The sequence below is a fragment of the Balaenoptera musculus genome, chromosome 20 (assembly GCF_009873245.2).
Source record: "Balaenoptera musculus isolate JJ_BM4_2016_0621 chromosome 20, mBalMus1.pri.v3, whole genome shotgun sequence".
Taxonomy (NCBI): domain Eukaryota; kingdom Metazoa; phylum Chordata; class Mammalia; order Artiodactyla; family Balaenopteridae; genus Balaenoptera; species Balaenoptera musculus.
Window position 1 is genome coordinate 30,945,063 of NC_045804.1, and position 22,995 is coordinate 30,968,057.

A 22,995-nucleotide genomic window follows, 5' to 3' on the forward strand; every position below is an offset into this window, starting at 1 on the left:
TTTGGACTACCCAACACATTGCTGGCACTCTTAACCAGAGGAAATGAAGCTTGCTTGACAGCAACTTTGCCACTTCTAATTACTAAAATCAGTCTTGCTGAATGGAGAAGAAAGAAGATGCAGTTCATTTTTTTCCCTTCTAATACATGGATTAATTCATGTTCAGCAGCCACTGACCTCTTAATATCTTTATTATTGTAACAATAGTGGTGCTTTAAAGAAATCCTGTTTATCTTTGTACACTAAAGGGAATTAGGAACACACACACACACACACACACACACACACGTCACCTCTTAAGGCTGATTATGCAGAGGGATATCTCATACTCTAGTGAAGAAAGCTTCAGCAGGTTTTATGCTGTTTTATTAGTGCACAGAATGAAGTTTGTTGTATGTTATTGATTTTAAGCCAAACAAACCTAACCAGATCATTCCCCCAGCATCGTCTGAATGCCCAGAGACAACACCCAGTGAAATTTTGCATTCTCACCTTCAGTCTGGGTCACGGGATGAAAGCTAGCCACCTAAGGAACATTTCAGCTGGCTTCTCGAATGTCTGCATATCAGAGTTCAAGGAAATCACCCCATGATTTTAACTGTAAAATACTGTAAAATTTCAACTGTAAAAATACTGACTTTTGCATCTGTTGGGAAAAGAAATGTAGAAAATGAATGTTAGCTTTTTCCCTCCTCCTAAGTGGGTATTAGTGTAGTATTTGCCCAAAAAGAGTGACAAGATAAAGAGGACTATGAACCACCAAATAACCTCTAGGGATATTTTTACCATGTTGTTCTTTAATATATTACAGCTTTTAACCTGCTCAGTGAATGACCTCTAATTAGAAAGAACTTATATCTAATTATGTTAACATTTGAACTCCTAAATTTGAGACATACTAATATAAAAACATAAAATCTTCCTACATTATATAGTCATTTGCTTTTTCGTTTGTTTGTTCAAATGATGATGTATGTAACCATGTGTAAAAAATCAGGTCAGATCCTAAATTGTCTGTTAATATAGAGTTTATGCAAGTCTAATTTTAAGGAATGTTTAAAGCACAATTCACAAAATATATATAGTTTTTAAATAAATTATGTCCTTAGAAAGTTTTTATACTTAAAATACTGCATTATTTGGTTATTTACAGGTTACAACCACCTCTCAGTATAATAGGTTCATTTTTCATAGGAAAATTAGCTAGTAGTTCTTTTTAAAATTGGCACTGCAGTTCATACCTACAAATTAACTTGTACAATCGTAACTCTAACATTAAAATGTCTCTAAAATAGACTGCTTTGTGTTCAAGCGTAAAAATTATTTCAGTTTCTTTCAAAAGAGCATTTCTCTAGGTAATAATGCAGACAGAATCTGAGATGTTGAGAGTTTTTTCTTTTTTTTTTTGTTCTTCAGAAAGTTAAGCAAAATATTTTTGGACCATTTAAAAATATTGATTGTTGGCAATGCTAACAGGAGTTAGGGAAATGGAAGCAGTATGACAATAGTTAAAAGCATAGGCTGTAGCACCAGGTTGCTTGGGTTCAAATTGTGACTGCACCATTTTTTAGTGTGACAATGGGCAAGTTACTTAAACCTCTTTATCCCTCAGTTTCTTCTCTGTAAGATGAGGTTAATAATAACACCTATCTCAAATGATTGTTAGGATAAAATGAGTTAATATTTTTTAAATACCTAGAAAAATGCCAGGCATATAGAAAGCTCTATGTAAACATTTGTTAGACACATAGTTTACTGTTAGGACAGTGATTCTCACATCATTTTAGACTGATATCGGTTTCATGTAATCATGTTTTGGATAAAACGATATTTCTATCCTTTGATTTTTGAACTTTCTATTAGGACCAGCGAGGTAGGAGATAGATTCCATGGTGGTTATACTGGGCCTGGCTAGTACCGGCTTACAAGAATTCTGTGAGCTAATTGTGAAACATAGTCATTATTAAAAATTAAAAATTATATTAAATTTTCAGTTTAAACATTTAAAAGAGGAATAAATACTCAAAACTTACCACTTCCTCATTATTTTCCTTATCTTTGTCATTGAGATTATTTATGTCTCATGTCTGGGAATACTATATCATGGCTTACTACTGCACATTTCTTCCCAACTCTGTAGTCATTGACATCACATAAGTAGCTTGAAATCAATTATGGTAGGAGTATTTACACCACGGAAATCAGCATATGCTACAAATTAGGGCTCCTCCTGCCCCCAAGAGCTGGTTGTTACACATTTATCATCACACCACTCATTGAGGGTCAGAGTGTCCCACTGGTTTCTGTTATTCTTTTATTGGGTGTTATCATGAGTGAAATAGAGACTATATAATTTCCTGTACTGGGAGAGGATTCTAAAAAATATCCCAGGGCTTCCCTGGTGGCGCAGTGGTTGAGAATCCGCCTGCCAATGCAGGGGACACGGGTTCGAGCCCTGGTCTGGGAAGATCCCACATGCCGCGGAGCAACTGGGCCCGTGAGCCACAACTACTGAGCCTGCGCGTCTGGAGCCTGTGCTCCGCAACAAGAGAGGCCGCGATAGTGAGAGGCCCGCGCGCCGCGATGAAGAGTGGCCCCTGCTTGCCGCAACTGGAGAAAGCCCTTGCACAGAAACGAAGATCCAACACAGCCAAAAATAAATAAATTAAATAAATTAATTAAAAAAAAAAAAAAATATCCCAGTATATTAATGGAGATTTCCCCTGTAGATAGTTTTTTAAACACCTTTCCTATATTAAGCATCCAAATTTATCTATATCTCTAGAACCATAAACGATGGAGAAGGAAGGATCTGTTATTTTCCTTACTCTGAATGATAATTGTCTCCTTTTGTATATATATCATATAGTTATATATTCTCTAATAAGAGTCTCACGATAACCCTGTAAGCTAGGCAAGCTGACTGCTATTATCACTATCATATAGACTCCACAAGATTATTACTTTCCCATAGTTTTTCAATTATAATTGAGGAACATTACATATAGATTCAGATTTTGTGACTGCAAAAAATTTCGCTGTGATATATATCATACTCTTTAGTGGAGCTTTATTAATCGTGAGTTAGAGATTCTTTCTTTCTTTCTCATAGCCACCCTTCCCCCCAACCTCTTTCCCTCTCTTTTCTCTTTTTCTCAAGATATCAGATGCTAAAAGTTAAATGTGTTTGAGTTTTCATAACAACTACACTAGAAAATGTTTTTCAGATAAATTTGGTTATTTGAGCCCTCTGAGACTGATGGTGTTGTCTTTCTCTATTGTATTCTTGGAATTCTCATTCTCCATTGTTTCTCCCCGTCCCAGCTCCTGCCATCATCCATGTGAGTCCGCCGCCTTTACTGTTCAGTTCTTTTTGTCCAATGCCCATTTTTTTCCCACTTTACCATGGTCTTCTACTTCCACCGCAGACCTTGGCACCACAGACAGTGGTTCAGACTCCTGACTCTCCCTCTCAAACCTCCCACCTTTCCAGCTCACTACATGGTTTATTGTCCTCAATAAGATCTTCTATTTTCTCTATCCTTCAGCCCCCACTGTTATTTTTACTTGTCTTCTTATTCAGCTTAAAGTCTGGGGTCCATTATTCCAATCACTCTTACACATTCCCTCAGCTCACTTGGCACTCTCTCCTTCCATCCCGCAGTTCAACAAGACTCTGGGCCTCAACAAGCTCAGTCATTACCTTCTGCGTAATATACCCAAGTAACGAGCATCACTGCAGTCACACAACCATAATTCACTAGATTCCACTAGATCTCTTAATGTGTAATTATAATTATTTTAAAGCTCAATATTTTCTCTGGATCTGGTTCTGTTGGTGGTTTTATCTTTTGGAGATGGATCTTTTTCCTCTTGCTTTTCTGTGTCTCATAATTGTGATTGTCAGTCTTTGGAGGTACAAAACTATAGAGACTGGGGTAATGTTATTTAAACCCAGAAATGGGTCTGTCTCTTCTCTGTCAGGCCTTTAGTGTGTGTTTGGGGGGTGGGGGGGGGTGGTTATTCACTCTCATTTGTAGGCAAGCTGGATTTGCATTTTGTTTCTAGGGTTATATTGAGTTTACCACAGACTTCAAATTCCTCCAGTGCTTGTCTGCTATTCTCTTGTGCTCATGTGAGGTCTGGGGTGCTGGGGGTAGGGGTTCTCAGTATGCCTGCCCCATCCTCAGCAGGCAGCAGGCTCCACACACCTGCATCACAGTGGACATTTCCTGTCTGCTCTCTTGCCCTCTCCCAGAGTAGGCAGGTGAGTGGTGCATGTGGGGAGTGGGGGTGAGTGGTGCATGTGGGGAGTGGGGGTGGTGTGGAGAGGCTGAGTGCCAGGTGAGTGGTGCATGTGGGGAGTGGGGGTGTGTGGAGAGGCTCTCGGCTTTCCTACTCTGGTCTCTGGGTTTCAGGCAGGCCCCATGCCCAAGTCTCAGGGGTAGGACTTTGCCAGCCTTCCTGTCCCTCCTTAGTGGCAAACAACCCTACCTCCTACTAAGTGCTCAAGTGGGTTTCCTGCCCCGCTCCTTGTGGAAGTCAGACTCTGCGTCACATCAGTGCAGGATTCTGGATTTGAAAGGTTTCCTGCCCTCACCCCTCCATGACTTAGTGTCAGTGCAGGGTGAAGACATCAGGTTTTCTACCCACCTCACCCCACCCGGCAAATGAGGTTTTCGTGGAGTCTGGGAGGGACTGGGGGTGTGACAGTTTCTTGCCCCTCCCCCAGGAACAGATGACTTGCCTTCTGTCACTCAGATTCCTGCCCACATGTGGGAGTGTCCCTCGTTCCTCCCCCAGCTGCAACCAGCTATTACTTCATATCAGAGGAGGGTCCAGGTCACGGGTGACACTTCTGCTCCGCCCTAGAACCTTTGCAGGTCCTGCATGTGCCCACACCACCCAGGGGCTCTCTCAGGTCTCCTGCCTACCCCTGGTCTTTCTCATGAGCAAAGAGCTGTTCAGGGAGAGCAGGCTCTCCCTGTGTCTAGGGCTCCCGGGGACACCAAACTATCATGCTAGCCCGTAATCAGGCTTTACAAATTTATTACAGTTTTAGATATTTTCTTCTTACCCACTTTTATGGCAAGACTTCTTCCTGTGCTCTGCCAAGAGAGAAAGAGTTCACGTGCCCCATCTTCCCTCAGAGGGGCTTGTCACCCTTTGGAATTCAGTTCACCTGAGGGTCAGCTCAGGTGAGGAACTCAGTCTCTGAGGAACTAAACAAAATTTTTTTAATTTTTTTTAGGTTGTGCAGCTTTCCACACATACGGTGGGAGCAACATTCTCTTGCAGCTTTCTTCATCTTAAACACTAGCATATCTCCGGCTTCCCTGTTAAGAAACTTTCAAACAATTTTAACATGGCCTGCAAAACCCTGCATAGTCATATTTGCCTGTCTCTCCGGCTCAATCTTGTATCAGTCCCCTCCTAACTCACTCACTACTCTCCGGTAACAATGATTTCTCAGTTCCTCAAATGTGCCAAGCTCTTCCCCATCCCAGAGCCTTTGCACTTGCTGTTCACTCAACCTAGTGTTCTTGCCCACGTCTGTACCTGGATAACTCCAGCAATTTCAGAGATCCTTCCTTCATCCTACATCCCTTTATCCAAACTGTACATAAAGTACTTCCTCATTCTTTCTCACAGCTGGACAATATCCCGTTATCTGATATATAGTCTTTAATCAGTCCCCATTGGTGGTTATTTAGATTATTTTCAATCTCTTACTTTTACAATGAATAATCTTGTACATAAATGTTATCTATAAGGTAAATTCCTGGAAGAATTGCTGGATTAAATGGTCCGTGGAGCCAGTTCAGCGTAGTGGTAAAGAGTCTGGGCTCTACTGCCTGCCAGCTGTGTAACCTTGGGCAAGTGATGGAACCTCTCCATGCCTGTTTCCTCATTTGTAAAATGGGGATAATAGCAGTACCTCTTAAAATTGTTGTGAGGCCTAAGAGAGTTGGTACATGTGTAATGCAATGTCTAGCACATGGCCACTCCATTAATGTGAACTGTTGTTATTAGCATTTAAAATTTTAGGTAGATCTTGAAAAGTTTCTCCCCATACATATGTTATCATATGTATACTCCCATCAGTATGAGAATGACTGCCTCTTCATACCCTCAACACAGTGTCTTATTAAATTATTTTTTACTCTTTGCTAATATGATGAACACAGCCTCTCATAATAGTTTAATTTGTATTTCTCTTGTTAAGAGTGAAATTAAGCCTATTTTCATATGTTTAAGTACATTTATGTCCTGAATGTTCCACATGTTTCACAGACTCCTATTTGTCATTTCCTTTCTCTTACTGATTTGTAGGAGTTATTTATGTATTAAGGAGTTTAATCTTTGTCTGTGCTATGAGTTACTCTTTCATAGTATTCAATACTTTTCTTTCCTAGTACTTATTCCTATTTTTAATGGTGTCTTTATTTATGATTACTTTTTAATGTTTCATAAGACCAAGGTACATGTTAATTTGTTAATCATTATGTATTGAACACCAAGTAAGATGCTAAACACAGAAGAATAATCACTAAAAAAATGATCAATAAATATTTAATGAATGGGCCAAATATGACAAAGAGAACTTTCCTACGTAAATAGACTGGGAAAATAGAAAGGAAACTATTCTGTATGGACATGTGATGAGTTTGGTTTTGGATACGTGGAGTGTTAGGTGACAGCCAGTATTCTAAGCTGAATATGCACGAGACTCCTACTTTGGCAAAATACTCATGAAGAGTACTTTGAAACTAATGATCTCTGATGAGAAGAATGTTATGTGAGGGTTCATAAACAAATACTTCCAATCAGAAACAATAGTTGTCATAACAGTTTTAAAACAAATATGAAAAGAAAAGGAAAAATAGAAGCATTATATATTTGCAAGTATAAAGATGTGAGGAATGTAGAAAAATTTTAATGCCTTGGGACTATAACGATTATTGAAAAGTATTTAGATAGTATGTTGTAATTATACCCAAATCACTTATTGTGAAGGGATGCAAATCTTTACTGAAGGACAATTGTGTCCATCATAGTTATATAAGCTTGTAGAAATCAAAAGCACCCTTTTTCTATAAAGTAAGTTATTTGGTTTATCAATATATTGTGGTTTTTAATTTATAATTAATTGGACAGTGATTGTGTTTTCTATTACTGAACTATCACTGAAATATAGTCGCTATCAATTGAATCCCCAAGTCTGTTTTTTACAGACTATATATATATATTTTTTTTTTAATAAATTTATTTATTTATTTATTTTTGGCTGTGTTGGGTCTTCGTTGCTGTGTGCGGGCTTTCTCTAGTTGCGGCGAGTGGGGGCTACTCTTCGTTGCAGTGCTCTTGCTTCTCATTGCAGTGGCTTCTCATTGTGGGGCACAAGCTCTAGGCGTGCGGGCTTCAGTATTTATGGCACGCAGGCTCAGTAGTTGTGGCTTGCAGGCTCTAGAGCACAGGCTCAGTAGTTGTGGCGCACGGGCTTAGTTGCTCCGCGGCATGTGGGATCTTCCCGGACCAGGGCTTGAACCCGTGTCCCCTGCATTGGCAAGCGGATTCTTAACCACTGCACCACCAGGGAGGTCCCTACAGATTATATTAACTGCATGGAGAAGAAGAAACCATGCAGTCTTCAAAAAGAAATGCTATTTTTTCAGAACAGAGAATTTATCCTAAAATATTATTCAATAAACAGGAATATCTTGATGGCTACAGTCACTGAATAACCATTTTGACTTACATGGATATGAATTGGTACCTTTAATAAGTCCGTTGTGAAGTTATAGTCCTTGTTTAATGATGGTAAGAAAATAATCAGGCAGGAACTCTATCTTTTTTTTTTTTTTTTTTTTTTTTTTTTTTAAACATCTTTATTGAAGTATAATTGCCTTACAATAGTGTGTTAGCTTCTGCTTTATAACAAAGTGAATCAGTTATACATATACAATATGTTCCCATTTCTCTTCCCTCTTGCATCTCCCTCCCTCCCACCCTCCCCATCCCTCCCCTCTAGGTGGTCACAAAGCACCGAGCTGATCTCCCTGTGCTATGTGGCTGCTTCCCACTAGCTATCTATTTTACATTTGGTAGTGTATATATGTCCATGACACTCTCTTACCCTGTCCCATCTCACCCCACCCCCTCCCCATATCCTCAAGTCCATTCTCTAGTAGGTCTGTGTCTTTATTCCCGTCTTGCCACTAGGTTCTTCATGGCCTTTTTTTTTTTTTTCCTTAGATTCCGTATATATGTGTTAGCATACTGTATTTGTTTTTCTCTTTCTGACTTACTTCACTCTGTATGACAGACTCTAACTCCATCCACCTCATTACAAATACCTCCATTTCATTTCTTTTTATGGCTGAGTAATATTCCATTGTATATATGTGCCACATCTTCTTTATCCATTCATCTGTCGATGGACATTTAGGTTGCTTCCATGTCCTGGCTATTGTAAATAGAGCTGCAATGAACATTGTGGTACATGACACTTTTTGACCTATGGTTTTCTCAGGGTATATACCCAGTAGTGGGATTGCTGGGTCGTATGGTAGTTCTATTTGTAGTTTTTTAAGGAACCTCCATACTGTTCTCCATAGTGGCTGTATCAATTTACATTCCCACCAACAGTGCAAGAGTGTTCCCTTTCCTCCACACCCTCTCCAGCATTTATTGTTTCTAGATTTTTTGATGATGGCCATTCTGACCGGTGTGAGATGATATCTCATTGTAGTTTTGATTTGCATTTCTCTAATGATTAATGATGTTGAGCATTCTTTCATGTGTCTGTAGGCCATCTGTATATCTTCTTTGGAGAAATGTCTATTTAGGTCTTCTGCCCATTTTTGGATTGGGTTGTTCGTTTTTTTGTTATTGAGCTGCATGAGCTGCTTGTAAATCTTGGAGATTAATCCTTTGTCAGTTGCTTCATTTGCAAATATTTTCTCCCATTCTGATGGTTGTCTTTTGGTCTTGTTTATGGTTTCCTTTGCTGTGCAAAAGCTTTTAAGTTTCATTAGGTCCCATTTGTTTATTTGTGTTCTTATTTCCATTTCTCTGGGAGCTGGGTCAAAAAGAATCTTGCTGTGATGTATGTCATAGAGTGTTCTGCCTATGTTTTCCTCTAAGAGTTTGATAGTGTCTGGCCTTACACTTAGGTCTTTAATCCATTTGGAGTTTATTTTTGTGCATGGTGTCAGGGAGTGTTCTAATTTCATACTTTTACATGTAGCTGTCCAATTTTCCCAGCACCACTTATTGAAGAGGCTGTCTTTTCTCCACTGTATATGCTTGCCTCCTTTATCAAAGATAAGGTGACCATATGTGTGTGTGTTTATCTCTGGGCTTTCTATCCTGTTCCATTGATCTATATTTCTGTTTTTGTGCCAGTACCAAACTGTCTTGATTACTGAAGCTTTGTAGTATAGTCTGAAGTCAGGGAGCCTGATTCCCCCAGCTCCATTTTTCGTTCTCAAGATTGCTTTGGCTATTCGGGGTCTTTTGTGTTTCCATACAAATTGTGAAATTTTTTGTTCTAGTTCTGTGAAAAATGCCAGTGGTAGTTTGATAGGGATTGCATTGAATCTGTAGATTGCTTTGGGTAGTAGAGTCATTTTCACAATGTTGATTCTTCCAATCCAGGAACATGGTATATCTCTCCATCTATTTGTATCGTCTTTAATTTCTTTCATCAGTGTCTTATAATTTTCTGCATACAGGTCTTTTGTCTCCTTAGGTAGGTTTATTCCTAGATATCTTATTCTTTTTGTTGCAATGGTAAACGGGAGTGTTTTCTTAATTTCACTTTCAGATTTTTCGTCATTAGTGTATAGAAATGCAAGCGATTTCTGTGCATTAATTTTGTATCCTGCTACTTTACCAAATTCATTGATTAGCTCTAGGAGTTTTCTGGTAGCATCTTTAGGATTCTCTATGTATAGTATCATGTCATCTGCAAATAGTGACAGCTTTACTTCTTCTTTTCCGATTTGGATTCCTTTTATTTCTTTGTCTTCTCTGATTGCTGTGGCTAACACTTCCAAAACTATGTTGAATAACAGTGGTGAGAGTGGGCAACCTTGTCTTGTTCCTGATCTTAGTGGAAATGGTTTCAGTTTTTCACCATTGAGGACAATGTTAGCTGTGGGTTTGTCATATATGGCCTTTATTATGTTGAGGAAAGTTCCCTCTATGCCTACTTTCTGCAGGGCTTTTATCATAAATGGCTGTTGAATTTTGTCGAAAGCTTTCTCTGCATCTATTGAGATAATCATATGGTTTTTCTCCTTCAATTTGTTAATATGGTGTATCACATTGATTGATTTGCGTATATTGAAGAATCCTTGCATTCCTGGGATAAACCCCACTTGGTCATGGTGTATGATCCTTTTAATGTGCTGTTGGATTCTGTTTGCGAGTATTTTGTTGAGGATTTTTGCATCTATGTTCATCAGTGATATTGGCCTGTAGTTTTCTTTCTTTGTGACATCTTTGTCTGGTTTTGGTATCAGGGTGATGGTGGCCTCGTAGAATGAGTTTGGGAGTGTTCCTCCCTCTGCAATATTTTGGAAGAGTTTGAGAAGGATAGGTGTTAGCTCTTCTCTAAATGTTTGATAGAATTCACCTGTGAAGCCATCTGGTCCTGGGCTTTTGTTTGTTGGAAGGTTTTTAATCACAGTTTCAATTTCAGTGCTTGTGATTGGTCTGTTCATATTTTCTATTTCTTCCTGGTTCAGTCTCGGCAGTTTGTGCATTTCTAAGAATCTGTCCATTTCTTCCAGGTTGTCCATTTTATTGGCATAGAGTTGCTTGTAGTAATCTCTCATGATCTTTTGTATTTCTGCAGTGTCAGTGGTTATTTCTCCTTTTTCATTTCTAATTCTATTGATCTGAGTCTTCTCCCTTTTTCTCTTGATGAGTCTGGCTAATGGTTTATCAATTTTGTTTATCTTCTCAAAGAACCAGCTTTTAGTTTCATTGATTTTTGCTATTGTTTCCTTCATTTCTTTTTCATTTATTTCTGACCTGATCTTTATAATTTCTTTCCTTCTGCTGGCTTTGGGGTTTTTTTGTTCTTCTTTCTCTAATTGCTTTAGGTGCAAGGTTAGGTTGTTTATTCGAGATGTTTCCTGTTTCTTGAGGTAGGCTTGTATTGCTATAAACTTCCCTCTTAGCACTGCTTTTGCTGCGTCCCATAGGTTTTGGGTCGTCGTATCTCCATTGTCATTTATTTCTAGGTATTTTTTGATTTCCCCTTTGATTTCTTCAGTAATCACTTCATTATTAAGTAATGTATTGTGTAGCCTCCATGTGTTTGTATTTTTTACAGATCTTTTCCTGTAATTGATATCGAGTCTCATAGCGTTGTGGTCGGAAAAGATACTTGATACGATTTCAATTTTCTTAAATTTACCAAGGCTTGATTTGTGACCCAAGATATGATCTATCCTGGAGAATGTTCCATGAGCACTTGAGAAAAATGTGTATTCTGTTGTTTTTGGGTGGAATGTCCTATAAATATCAATTAAGTCCATCTTGTTTAATGTATCATTTAAAGCTTGTGTTTCCTTACTTATTTTCATTTTGGATGATCTGTCCATTGGTGAAAGTGGGGTGTTAAAGTCCCCTACTATGATTGTGTTGCTGTCGATTTCCCCTTTTATGGCTGTTAGTACTTGCCTTATGTATTGAGGTGCTCCTATGTTGGGTGCATAAATATTTACAATTGTTATACCTTCCTCTTGGATCGATCCCTTGATCATTATATAGTGTCCTTCTTTGTCTCTTGTAATATTCTTTATTTTAAAGTCTATTTTGTCTGATATGAGAATTGCTACTCCAGCTTTCTTTTGATTTCCATTTGCATGGAATATCTTTTTCCATCCCCTCACTTTCAGTCTGTATGTGTCTCTAGGTCTGAAGTGGGTCTCTTGTAGACAGCATATATATGGGTCTTGTTTTTGTATCCATTCAGCCAGCCTGTGTCTTTTGGTGGGAGCATTTAATCCATTTACATTCAAGGTAATTATCGATATGTATGTTCCTATTCCCATTTTCTTAAATGTTTTGGGTTTGTTATTGTAGGTGTTTTCCTTCTCTTGTGTTTCTTGCCTAGAGAAAGGAACTCTATCTTGATGGCATGGGGATGTGGTATCCCAACGTCAATGTCAATTCTCAAATGATCCTATAGACTAAAAGATACTGTCTTTAAAGTATACATATTTTTTTCTCCTCATTAATAAAAAAAGACCTGTGAATTAAGAAATTAAAAATATGGCTGTAATTGCACTGGAGAGACAAGTCATTTAAACAAAAATCTTAGTCACATGAGAATGACTTTCTGCTTTTAGCGTGTCTTTGCCCTATTGATCATCATTCCTGGCATTTCTGAACCTTTTTGTCATAAAAGCAGGGGTTTTGTGTACAGTCATCAGATTCTTCCCTTCAGGTGAGGGGCTTGTCAGTGAAAAATGAAGTGATCTGTAACAAAGGTGTAGAAAGTGTAAAGGCAATAAATCTACGTGAACTGCAGCAGCAGTTGATCATGGCCTGTCTGGCTGAGCGTGTGCTGGCCATGGATACTATCGGAGATATATATAGTGTCACTTCAGGGGCTTTTAAGAAGCCAGTCATTTGCTTATGCTGAGTTCCCAGAGGTGCTTATTTTGTGCTTAAAATAGGAACATTTATTCATTAAGGGAGAAAAGAAATTCCTAGGTGGCCTGTGTTAATCTACAAAGGAAATAGTTACAGAATTTTGGGCCAGGCTCTTATTTTATACAACTGTGTTAAAAGACTGGAGGTAAATATAAAGTAAAGCTTGTTTTGTTTTTCTTACTTATAAAAATAACATCATTAGAGCTATTCTCAAAGAATATGAAGCGAATGATGATAGAGAAAGGTTTTATTTTGTTCATTGTTGCTGTTCCTGCATTTTTGCTCTGCCCCTTGCTGAGACTTGGGGAAACGAAGTCAATGGTTTGTTGTTACAGCTCAGTTACTTTCTAAAGAAGTAGGCTACCTGCACCAGGAGTCTGTTCTTTGATGTGTTAATGTATCTTATACTCGTCAAAGGAGCCTTGATAAGTCAATACCAAAGACTGATCCAAAAGGTCAATTACAATCCTTAACAGCAGCAGTCCCCAACCTTTTTTTAAAAAATTTATTTACTTATTATTTTTGGCTGCATTGGGTTTTTGTTGCTGCGTGCGGGCTTTTCTCTAGTTGGGGCGAGCAGGGGCTACTCTTTGTTGCGGTGCGAGGGCTTCTCATTGCGGTGGCTTCTTTTGTTGTGGAGCACCGGCTCTAGAGCACAGGCTCAGTAGGCATTGCTCCGCGGCATGTGGAATCTTCCCGGACCAGGGCTCGAACCCGTGTCCCCTGCATTGGCAGGCGGATTCTTAACCACTGTGCCACCAGGGATGTCCAGTCCAGGGGTGGAGCCAAGGGATGGAAACCCTTGTGTTCTAAAGGAGTACCACCCATAATTGGAATATAAGAGAATGGGCTGCCTCAACCTGGGCCTGTTCTGTTGGTATGAAGAGGACAAAAATGTACTCATTTATAGAAATATGGCCAAATGATTGCTTGCTTACTTCAATCTGCATCTCTTTATAGCTAACTAATTATTCTCAATCCCATTACTGAAATGGAAGCTGAGTTTAGCAAATTGTTTGGCCGTTAACATTTAGTGCACAAAATTCTTAATTAACAAAATAAAATACTACAATCCATTATAAATCACTTTGCTAAACTTTCAGACTTCATAAGGAATTTTGTCTTGTCCAAGAGCTACTTTCAAACCGCTTGCTGATCTGGTAATCATACTTCGATTCCCTGTGGAGCTGAGTGAAAGAATGTAAAGGGAGCCAATTAAAGAAACTTTGAGCCCGAATAGACAAGCAGAGGCCATCTTGTCCATCCTTCTGCCTCCAGGCAAAAACCATCCCCTGCACCAAAAATTTTTGCTTGAATCCTGCTGACAAAAATGCTCACTACATGTAAATGACAAGTCATGATCCATTTAATGCAACTAAAGCAGATTGTTAACTGTTCAAGACTTATTTATTGTGTTCTAAGATGCTGAGTATGAAAGCTCATCTGAATTGTTTTAATTCCTCCTTTCTAGACAATTATTTTGTACAAGAAACATACTCAGATAATTGTAAAGCTGTGGGAAATTTGTGTCCAGGAAATAAAGTTATCTTTATCATCTTATTAAATGTATTTTTGGTTTCCTTTCACTCAAGGTCTACCTTACGGGTGGGAGGAAGCTTACACAGCAGATGGAATCAAGTACTTCATCAAGTAAGTACAAGCATCTCAACCGAGTAAGCAATTTTCTTCACATCTGGAGAGAACCTGGAAGTTGCAGAATAATCAGTAATACCAAGAAACCCTCTTGGAGGTTACAAAAATTAGTAACAGGAAGTGAAACTTCACCATTTTCATTTCATGTGATTTAAATGCTAATATCAGATATATTTAGGAAAAAAAAAAACCATAATAATTATTTCAAGGGAAACATCAAAAAATTGGAACAGGATTGTCATTTGAACCTAAATGTTGGCTGCCTGAATTCTCTTCTGGCTAAAAGTATTAATATTTATGCAAAGTTAATATCTAATGAAAAAATCTGCATTGTCTTAAAACTTATTAACAATAATAGTAATAATATCAACATTTTTTCATGCTTTGCAGTGTACACAGTTCATTCATTCTGCAGATACTTTTTTTTTTTTTTTTATAAGTTTATTTATTTATTTAGGCTGTGTTGGGTCTTCGTTTCTGTGCAAGGGCTTCCTCTAATTGCGGCAAGCGGGGGCCACTCTTCATCGCGGTGCGCAGGCCTCTCACTATCGCGGCCTCTCTTGTTGCGGAGCACAGGCTCCAGACACGCAGGCTCAGTAATTGTGGCTCACGGGCCTAGTTGGTCCGCGGCATGTGGGATCTTCCCAGACCAGGGTTCGAACCCGTGTCCCCTGCATTGGCAGGCAGATTCTCAACCACTGCGCCACCAGGGAAGCCCTGCAGATACTTTTTGAGCATTTGCTGTGTGCCAGGCAGTATTCCATACCTTGGAGATACAGTAGTGAGATATACAGACTATATATATTCTATATATTCTCTGATATCAGGGAATTTACTTAATAGTGAGGAAAAACATACAATATATAACTGAGGAGATAAATGAGACAGTATATGAACAAACCTGATCTCAATGGAGTCTCAGAACATCCTTCATTTATAGATGAAAAAAATAAGAGCCTAGAGTAGTTGCCAAAAAATCCACAGCTAACTAAATCACCAAGCCAGAAGGGAATCCAAGTCTTCTGACTCCAGGATTCTCTCTAGTGTACTAGACTGATAGAGACCTCTCTTTGAAAGCCTCAACAGAAATACATTTTCTAGCTGCTGGACTGGTTAATTTTACTCTGGACACAGCAATCTGGTATACTTCCACTATGTTCTGGGTAGCTCTTTTCATGTCAGAGTTGGAGTTATGAGAACACAAAGGGGATTCCCAACACCCTCTTAAAATCCCAGGAGACTTCCTTATATGACCCTTTTTAAGCAAATGATACTTGGTATGCATTTGGGGAGGAAAAGAGAGATGTGTCCTTGCTGTTCTTTCAAATGTGCAAGTATTTTTCAAAGCAATATCCACATTTTGGATTCTCAAGCCCTGTGACTTTACACAGGTTCCTACATCTCTCTTCATCTCAGTTTTCTCATCAAAAAATAAGGGGAATTGTACCTACTTTATAGAGTTGTTAAATGTTAAGCACCTAGCATAAAATTTTGAACACAGTAGATACCTAATAAAATAGTCATCATTAATTTACAACATGGAGAAAACATCATGGTGGAAAAAAGAACAAGAAAAATCGTATGACCATTAAAGACATTGAAAATTCAGAAGCTTCATGTTTTGAAAAGATTTAAGGAGAAGCTAGGGGTAAACCTGGCAAAGTATTTTCTTGATTTTTTTTTTCTTGTGGTCTCTAGCAAAAAGTAATTAATAAAGCAAAGGTGTAGTTTATAATACATGAAGGAGAAAGGGACTTTTGGAGCAAAGGACCCAGGAATTCCATAAACAGATTACATTTAGCGCCATACTATTCACTTCCCAAATCATAACTCTTCTGGAAGGAAAGTTTCACTTCAATATGCTGTATTAACTATGTTTAGTTCCTGAGAGATTTGAATCACTGTACTGTAGGGGTGGCAAGAAAATGAAAAACCACATCCAAATTTGCACTGGGTTTCTTTCTTATGTTCACTTTATAATGGATAAGGGGAGAGATGTGGGGATGGGGGGGGGTTATGCTCAACAGTCAGGCATATGTTAGGTGTATTTTTCTATGCATTGTATTGTCTAATCTTCTTAACACTGTAGAAAGTGGGCATCGCTCAGCTCTTAATAGGACGACATTATGATGGTGGTGAGCTGCATCCTGCCCTCAGCCATGCCTGTCTCCTAGAACGTCCCCAAAAGAAATGCCCCATCAAAGGAAGGCAAACTAGCATTCATTGTAAACCGGGGTTCTGAAGTCAGAGGCCTTTGAAAAATGTCAGTAAATGAGTCTGGACCCTGTGGGGAACTCCTTCACCAAGGCTTAGCCTTAGCCGTCTGTCAGTATCCTAACCCAAAGCTGTGTCAGAGCCTAACCAGTGCCCTGTGAGGAAAGGAAAGGATAAGGGCACCATCACCAACTACCAAGGAAAAGGAGGGAGAAAGAGATGTGAGTGTGAGTCAGAGAGTGAGCATGTCCCATTGCCTGGTACCCAGTGGTTTAAGCCACTGTCCTTTGCTGACTGGAACAGTAGCCTTGGGCTGGGCTCCTACTATAAGGGAGAACAGCATCCAAGGAGAAGAGAGAAGAGAAGCAGTAGCAAGCCCTTTGACTGCCCTGAGATCTAACTCAGTCCCTGTAGAAGGAATAGAAAGCAGCACCACATTTGTATAATCCACTCCAGTCATAGAAAATAATGTACACTCTTTAGGGAGTTCTCTTCCTTGACCTTAATCTTGACTCCTAAGGAAAGCAGAAAAGAGGTAAGATAGATTTGTTAAAGGACAGTGGTGGGTATCCTTGTCTCACCATTACAGTTGGAGAAACTCTGTGGAAAAGAGGCTAAACTCGTCCAGGTCACACAGTAGTAAAATTTCAGAGTCAAGATACAGTTCCAGGGTTGTCTGAGTCCAAAGCCATCCCCCCAAAACACACACCCATGCTGCACCATCTCCATCTCCTTATTTTAACGTAGCATGTTTACATATGATGAGAAAGATATTTTAAACTGATTTTGATTTTGTTAGAATTCTATGCTTTATTCATTTTTAAATAGCAGAATAGAAACTTAGTTCTAAGCATAAGTAGTTATCTCCTGGAGACTAGAAAGGTCAAACAGTAAAGATAAGAAAATCTAACAATACACCAGTGTTTTCTTTATCTTGTCTCATGGAGGAATGGACTGCTTGCCATGAGTTGGCTTTTTTGCTAGTCATTAACCCCATTCAAGCACCAACATTTATCTTAGTTTAACTATTCTTAATGGAAGTCTTATTTTACAAGTATTGTGTGCTTCCCTGCCTTCTTCTACTGAGGCCCCTGAACAAAATCATTGTAAACATCAATCTTATACATAATACAGTGAGTTCTGCAGGGTGATGTTAAGCTGTATAAGCTAGAGTAGAGACACAGCTGTCATCTCTCCCCACTCTCAACATGCCTGGCCATCTCCTCATCTCCATTCTCCTTTTCAATCCTCTACACACTTCACCATCTTCCCCAGGAGTTTATTTGAGGAAGACAGGATGCCAAATAATCAGACTAATTTGAATTGCTTGTAAATAGTCCTGGAGTGTGCATCTACAAGTGTTTGTATGTGAGTCAAGTGCATAAGTTCTGGTGCAGGTGGATTTGATTCCAGGAAGGCCATCTGGTATAAGGAAAAGAAGAGCATGGGCTTTGGATTTGGAGAAACTTAGGTTCCAATGCTGGTGTCTCCACAGAATTGCTGAATGAACTTGGCATGTTTACTAAACCTCTCTGGGCTTTAATTTCTACATATAGAATGGAAAGAATATTAGCCCTTCATAGAGTTCCTGCCCAGAATGAATGAGCTTATGTATGTAAAGAGCCTATCATAACACCTGACCCAAAGTAGACACTTTCAGCCAAGGTTAGGCCTCTTCACTTCCTCCTAACATTTTGATGAGAGTTTCTTCTCAGCTCATAGCTGAGTTCAGATAGGATGCCAAATAATTAATGTGTGCATAAGCAAGCATCCACTATATGTCTTTCTTGGAACTATTTAGATTTTTGTTTTTTCATCCTCTCACTACCACAACCAAAATTTTGAGCCTGGATAGCCTGTGTTAGCTTTTGGGTAGGAGTAGTTCATTTGCCATGTGAATGGTACTTTGGAGGCAAGAAATAACAAGTACTGAACTCAGTTCATTGCCTCTGTCACCTTTGCTTAAAAAGAACAGTGACTGAGATCACCCTTCCAGAACATTGGAGGAGATGCTGGTCTGTGTACATATAATCTCTGCCCTGAGATTGACAGCTGTCACTGTCTTCCCGGAAACTGAATTGTTACATCTGATGGAAGCCAAGCCTCGGGCAAAGGAATAACTGTCAGTGATGTCCCAAGAATGCCTGGACAAAGACGGTCTTCATTGAATATTCCTATCCACCCACATGTCCATTGCACACCCATTAATACTTTGTAGTCATCTACTTACCTTCTGACACAAGAGAAGAAAACAGTTTATCTGGTGTAAACAAATATAATCAAAATATTGGCATTGCTAGAGCCAGTGTTTCATAGAACTAACAAACGTATATGTCTATATATGTGTATATGTATACACCAATTTGTGTATGCACATATGCAAATAGGCAGGGCTTACTCACTTGCTATATAAATACCAGTGCATTCAAGGGAAAACTTTCTTATTTTCTCCTTAGAGAGAGAGTTGCAGCATTCTTAAATTCAATGACAAAATGCCAGTTATCTTGATAGTGCTGTAATGAAATTATCTGATAAACCTGACCATTTTACCACCCAACTTCCTATCTTCCCTTTGCAGTTATATACTATTACAGATTTATAACAGTCTTTTGATATGATTCCACTTTAAAAGTTCATATACTTTATATGTATGTTATATAATTTAACAGAATTATTATGAGTTATGTTTGATAGTAAAAATGAACTTAATATTACAAACTAGACATAACTGCTACATTGCTTTCTTTGAACTTTTCTTCTATTGAAGGTTTCAGATTCACTGTGATCAGTGGCCATGATTTCATGTATTAATTCTCTATTGCTACTTAATAAATTTCCCCAAAATTTTGCAGCCTTAAACAATAAACATTTATTTTCTTACCCAAGTTGCAGAGGGTCAAGAACCCGGATGTGGTTTTGCTGGATCATTCTGACTCTCTCTCGATGTGGGTTTCTCATAAAGTTGCAATCAAGCTCTTAGCCAGGTCTGGGAATTGAAGAGTAGTTTAATGGGACTGGAATATTTATTCCAGGCTTACATGTGAAGCTTCAGTTCCTCACCATAAGTGGACCTTTCTACATCCATAGGGCCATAGGGCTGCACAAACATGGCAGCTGGCTTCCCCCACAGCAAAGGACAAGAGAAAAAGTGAGAGCAAGAGAAACACCAAGATAAAAGCTGCAGTGTCTAAAGATGTTTAAAAAAAAAAAAAAAAAAAAAAGCTGCAGTGTCTTTTATAACCAATCTCAGAAGTGAGTGACATACCTTCTGCCATATGCTACTGGTCACACAGACCACCCTGGTACAGTGTAGGAGTCAACTATACAAGAGTGTGCATGCCAGAAGGTAAGGACCACTGGGAGCTATCTTAGAGGATGCCTACTACAAGGCTGTTTCACAATATAATTTATATATTAATCTATAATTAAATTATTATATATATAATCTATACATCTCTATAAACGACACAAAAATCTCAGTACCATATACTTGCTTCAAACATTATATGGTACTGTTGGTGATTTTTCAAGTAGGAATAATCATTGGTTTTTTATTTTGTTTGGTTTTTTTTAACATCTTCATTGGAGTATAATTGCTTTACAATGGTGTGTTAGTTTCTGCTTTATAAAAAAGTGAATCAGTTATACATATACATACATATGTCCCCATATCTCTTCCCTCTTGTGTCTCCCTCCCTCCCACCCTCCCTATCCCACCCCTCTAGGTGGTCACAAAGCACTGAGCTGATCTCCCTATGCTATGCGGTTGCTTCCCACTAGGTATCTATTTTACATTTGGTAGTGTATATATGTCCATGCCACTCTCTCACTTTGTCCCAGCTTACCCTTCCCCCTCCCTGTATCCTCAACTCCATTCTCTAGTAGGTCTGTGTCTATTCCTGTCTTGCCCCTAGGTTCTTCATGACCTTTTTTTTTTTTTTTTAGATTCCATATATATGTGTTAGCATATGGTATTTGTTTTTCTCTTTCTGACTTACTTCACTCTGTCTGACAGACTCTAGGTCCATCCACCTCACTACAAATAACTCAATTTCATTTCTTTTTATGGCTGAGTAATATTCCATTGTATATATATGTGCCACATCTTCTTTATCCATTCATCTGTCGATGGACACTTAGGTTGCTTCCATGTCCTGGCTATTGTAAATAGAGCTGCAATGAACATTTTGCTACGTGACTCCTTTTGCATTATGGTTTTCTCAGGGTACATGCCCAGTAGTGGGATTGCTGGGTCGTATGGTAGTTCTATTTTTAGTTTTTAAAGGAACCTCCATACTGTTCTCCATAGTGGCTGTATCAATTTACATTCCCACCAACAGTGCGAGAGGGTTCCCTTTTCTCCACACCCTCTCCAGCATTTATTGTTTGTAGATTTTTTGATGATGGCCATTCTGACCGGTGTGAGATGATATCTCATTGTAGTTTTGATTTGCATTTCTCTAATGATTAAAGACGTTGAGCATTCTTTCATGTGTTTGTTGGCAATCTGTATATCTTCTTTGGAGAAATGTCTATTTAGGTCTTCTGCCCAGTTTTGGATTGGGTTGTTTGTTTTTTTGTTATTGAGCTGCATGAGCTGCTTGTAAATCTTGGAGATTAATCCTTTGTCAGTTGCTTCATTTGCAAATATTTTCTCCCATTCTGATGGTTGTCTTTTGGTCTTGTTTATGGTTTCCTTTGCTGTGCAAAAGCTTTTAAGTTTCATTAGGTCCCATTTGTTTATTTTTGTTTTTATTTCCATTTCTCTAGGAGGTGGGTCAAAAAGGATCTTGCTGTGATTTATGTCATAGAGTGTTCTGCCTATGTTTTCTTCTAAGAGTTTGATAGTGTCTGGCCTTACATTTAGGTCTTTAATCCATTTTGAGTTTATTTTTGTGTATGGTGTTAGGGAGTGTTCTAATTTCATACTTTTACATGTACCTGTCCAGTTTTCCCAGCACCACTTATTGAAGAGGCTATCTTTTCTCCACTGTATATTCTTGCCTCCTTTATCAAAGATAAGGTGACCATAGGTGCATGGGTTTATCTCTGGGCTTTCTATCCTGTTCCATTGATCTATATTTCTGTTTTTGTGCCAGTAGCGTACTGTCTTGATTACTGTCGCTTTGTAGTATAGTCTGAAGTCCCGGAGCCTGATTCCTCCAGCTCCGTTCTTCTTTCTCAAGATTGCTTTGGCTATTCAGGGTCTTTTGTGTTTCCATACATATTGTGAAATTTTTTGTTCTAGTTCTGTGAAAAATGCCATTGGTAGTTTGATAGGGATTGCATTGAATCTGTAGATTGCTTTGGGTAGTATAGTCATTTTCACAATGTTGATTCTTCCAATCCAAGAACATGGTATATCTCTCCATCGATTTGTATCATCTTTAATTTCTTTCATCAATGTCTTATAATTTTCTGCATACAGGTCTTCTGTCTCCTTAGGTAGGTTTATTCCTAGATATTTTATTCTTTTTGTTACAATGGTAAACGGGAGTGTTTTCTTAATTTCACTTTCAGATTTTTCAACATTAGTGTATAGGACTGCAAAAGATTTCTGTGCATTAATTTTGTATCCTGCTACTTTACCAAATTAATTGATTAGCTCTAGTAGTTTTCTGGTAACATCTTTAGGATTCTCTATGTATAGTATCATGACATCTGCAAACAGTGACAGCTTTACTTCTTTTCCAGTTTTGATTCCTTTTATTTCTTTTTCTTCTCTGATTGCTGTGGCTAAAACTTCCAAAACTATGTTGAATAATAGTGGTGAGAGTGAGCAACCTTGTCTTGTTCCTGATCTTAGTGGAAATGGTTTCAGTTTTTCACCATTGAGGACGATGTTGGCTGTGGGTTTGTCATATATGGCCTTTATTCAGTTAGGTTACGAAAAGTTCCCTCTATGCCTACTTTCTGGAGGGTTTTTATCATAAATGTGGTGTTGAATTTTGTCGAAAGCTTTCTCTGCATCTATTGAGATGATCAGATGGTTTTTCTCCTTCAATTTGTTAATATGGTGTATCACATTGATTGATTTGCGTATATTGAAGAATCCTTGCATTCTTGGAATAAACTCCACTTGATCATGGTGTATGATCCTTTTAATGTACTGTTGGATTCTGTTTGCTAGTATCTTGTTGAGGATTTTTGCTTCTATGTTCATCAGTGATATTGGACTCTAGTTTTCTCTCTTTGTGACATCTTTGTCTGGTTTTGGTATCAGGGTGATGGTGGCTTCATAGAATGAGTTTGGGAGTGTTCCTCCCCCTGCTATATTTTGGAAGAGTTTGAGAAGGATAGGTGTTAGCTCTTTTCTAAATGTTTGATACAATTTGCCTGTGAAGCCATCTGGTCCTGGGCTTTTGTTTGTTGGAAGATTTTTAATCACAGTTTCAATTTCAGTGCTTGTGATTGGTCTGTTCATATTTTCTATTTCTTCCTGGTTTAGTCTCG

The 22,995-nt window shown here is 38.5% G+C and overlaps 1 protein-coding gene across 2 annotated transcripts in view; it reads left to right on the top strand.

Annotated features, from left to right (window-relative positions):
• The window catches only part of STXBP4 (syntaxin binding protein 4), a 190,298-nt gene that overhangs the window by 151,889 nt on the left and 15,414 nt on the right, over nt 1–22,995 (top strand). For both annotated transcript variants that reach the window (XM_036835713.1, XM_036835714.1), the window contains one exon: nt 14,268–14,325. In XM_036835713.1, coding sequence (XP_036691608.1) covers nt 14,268–14,325 — 58 coding nt within the window. The remainder of the gene's footprint in view (nt 1–14,267; nt 14,326–22,995) is intronic.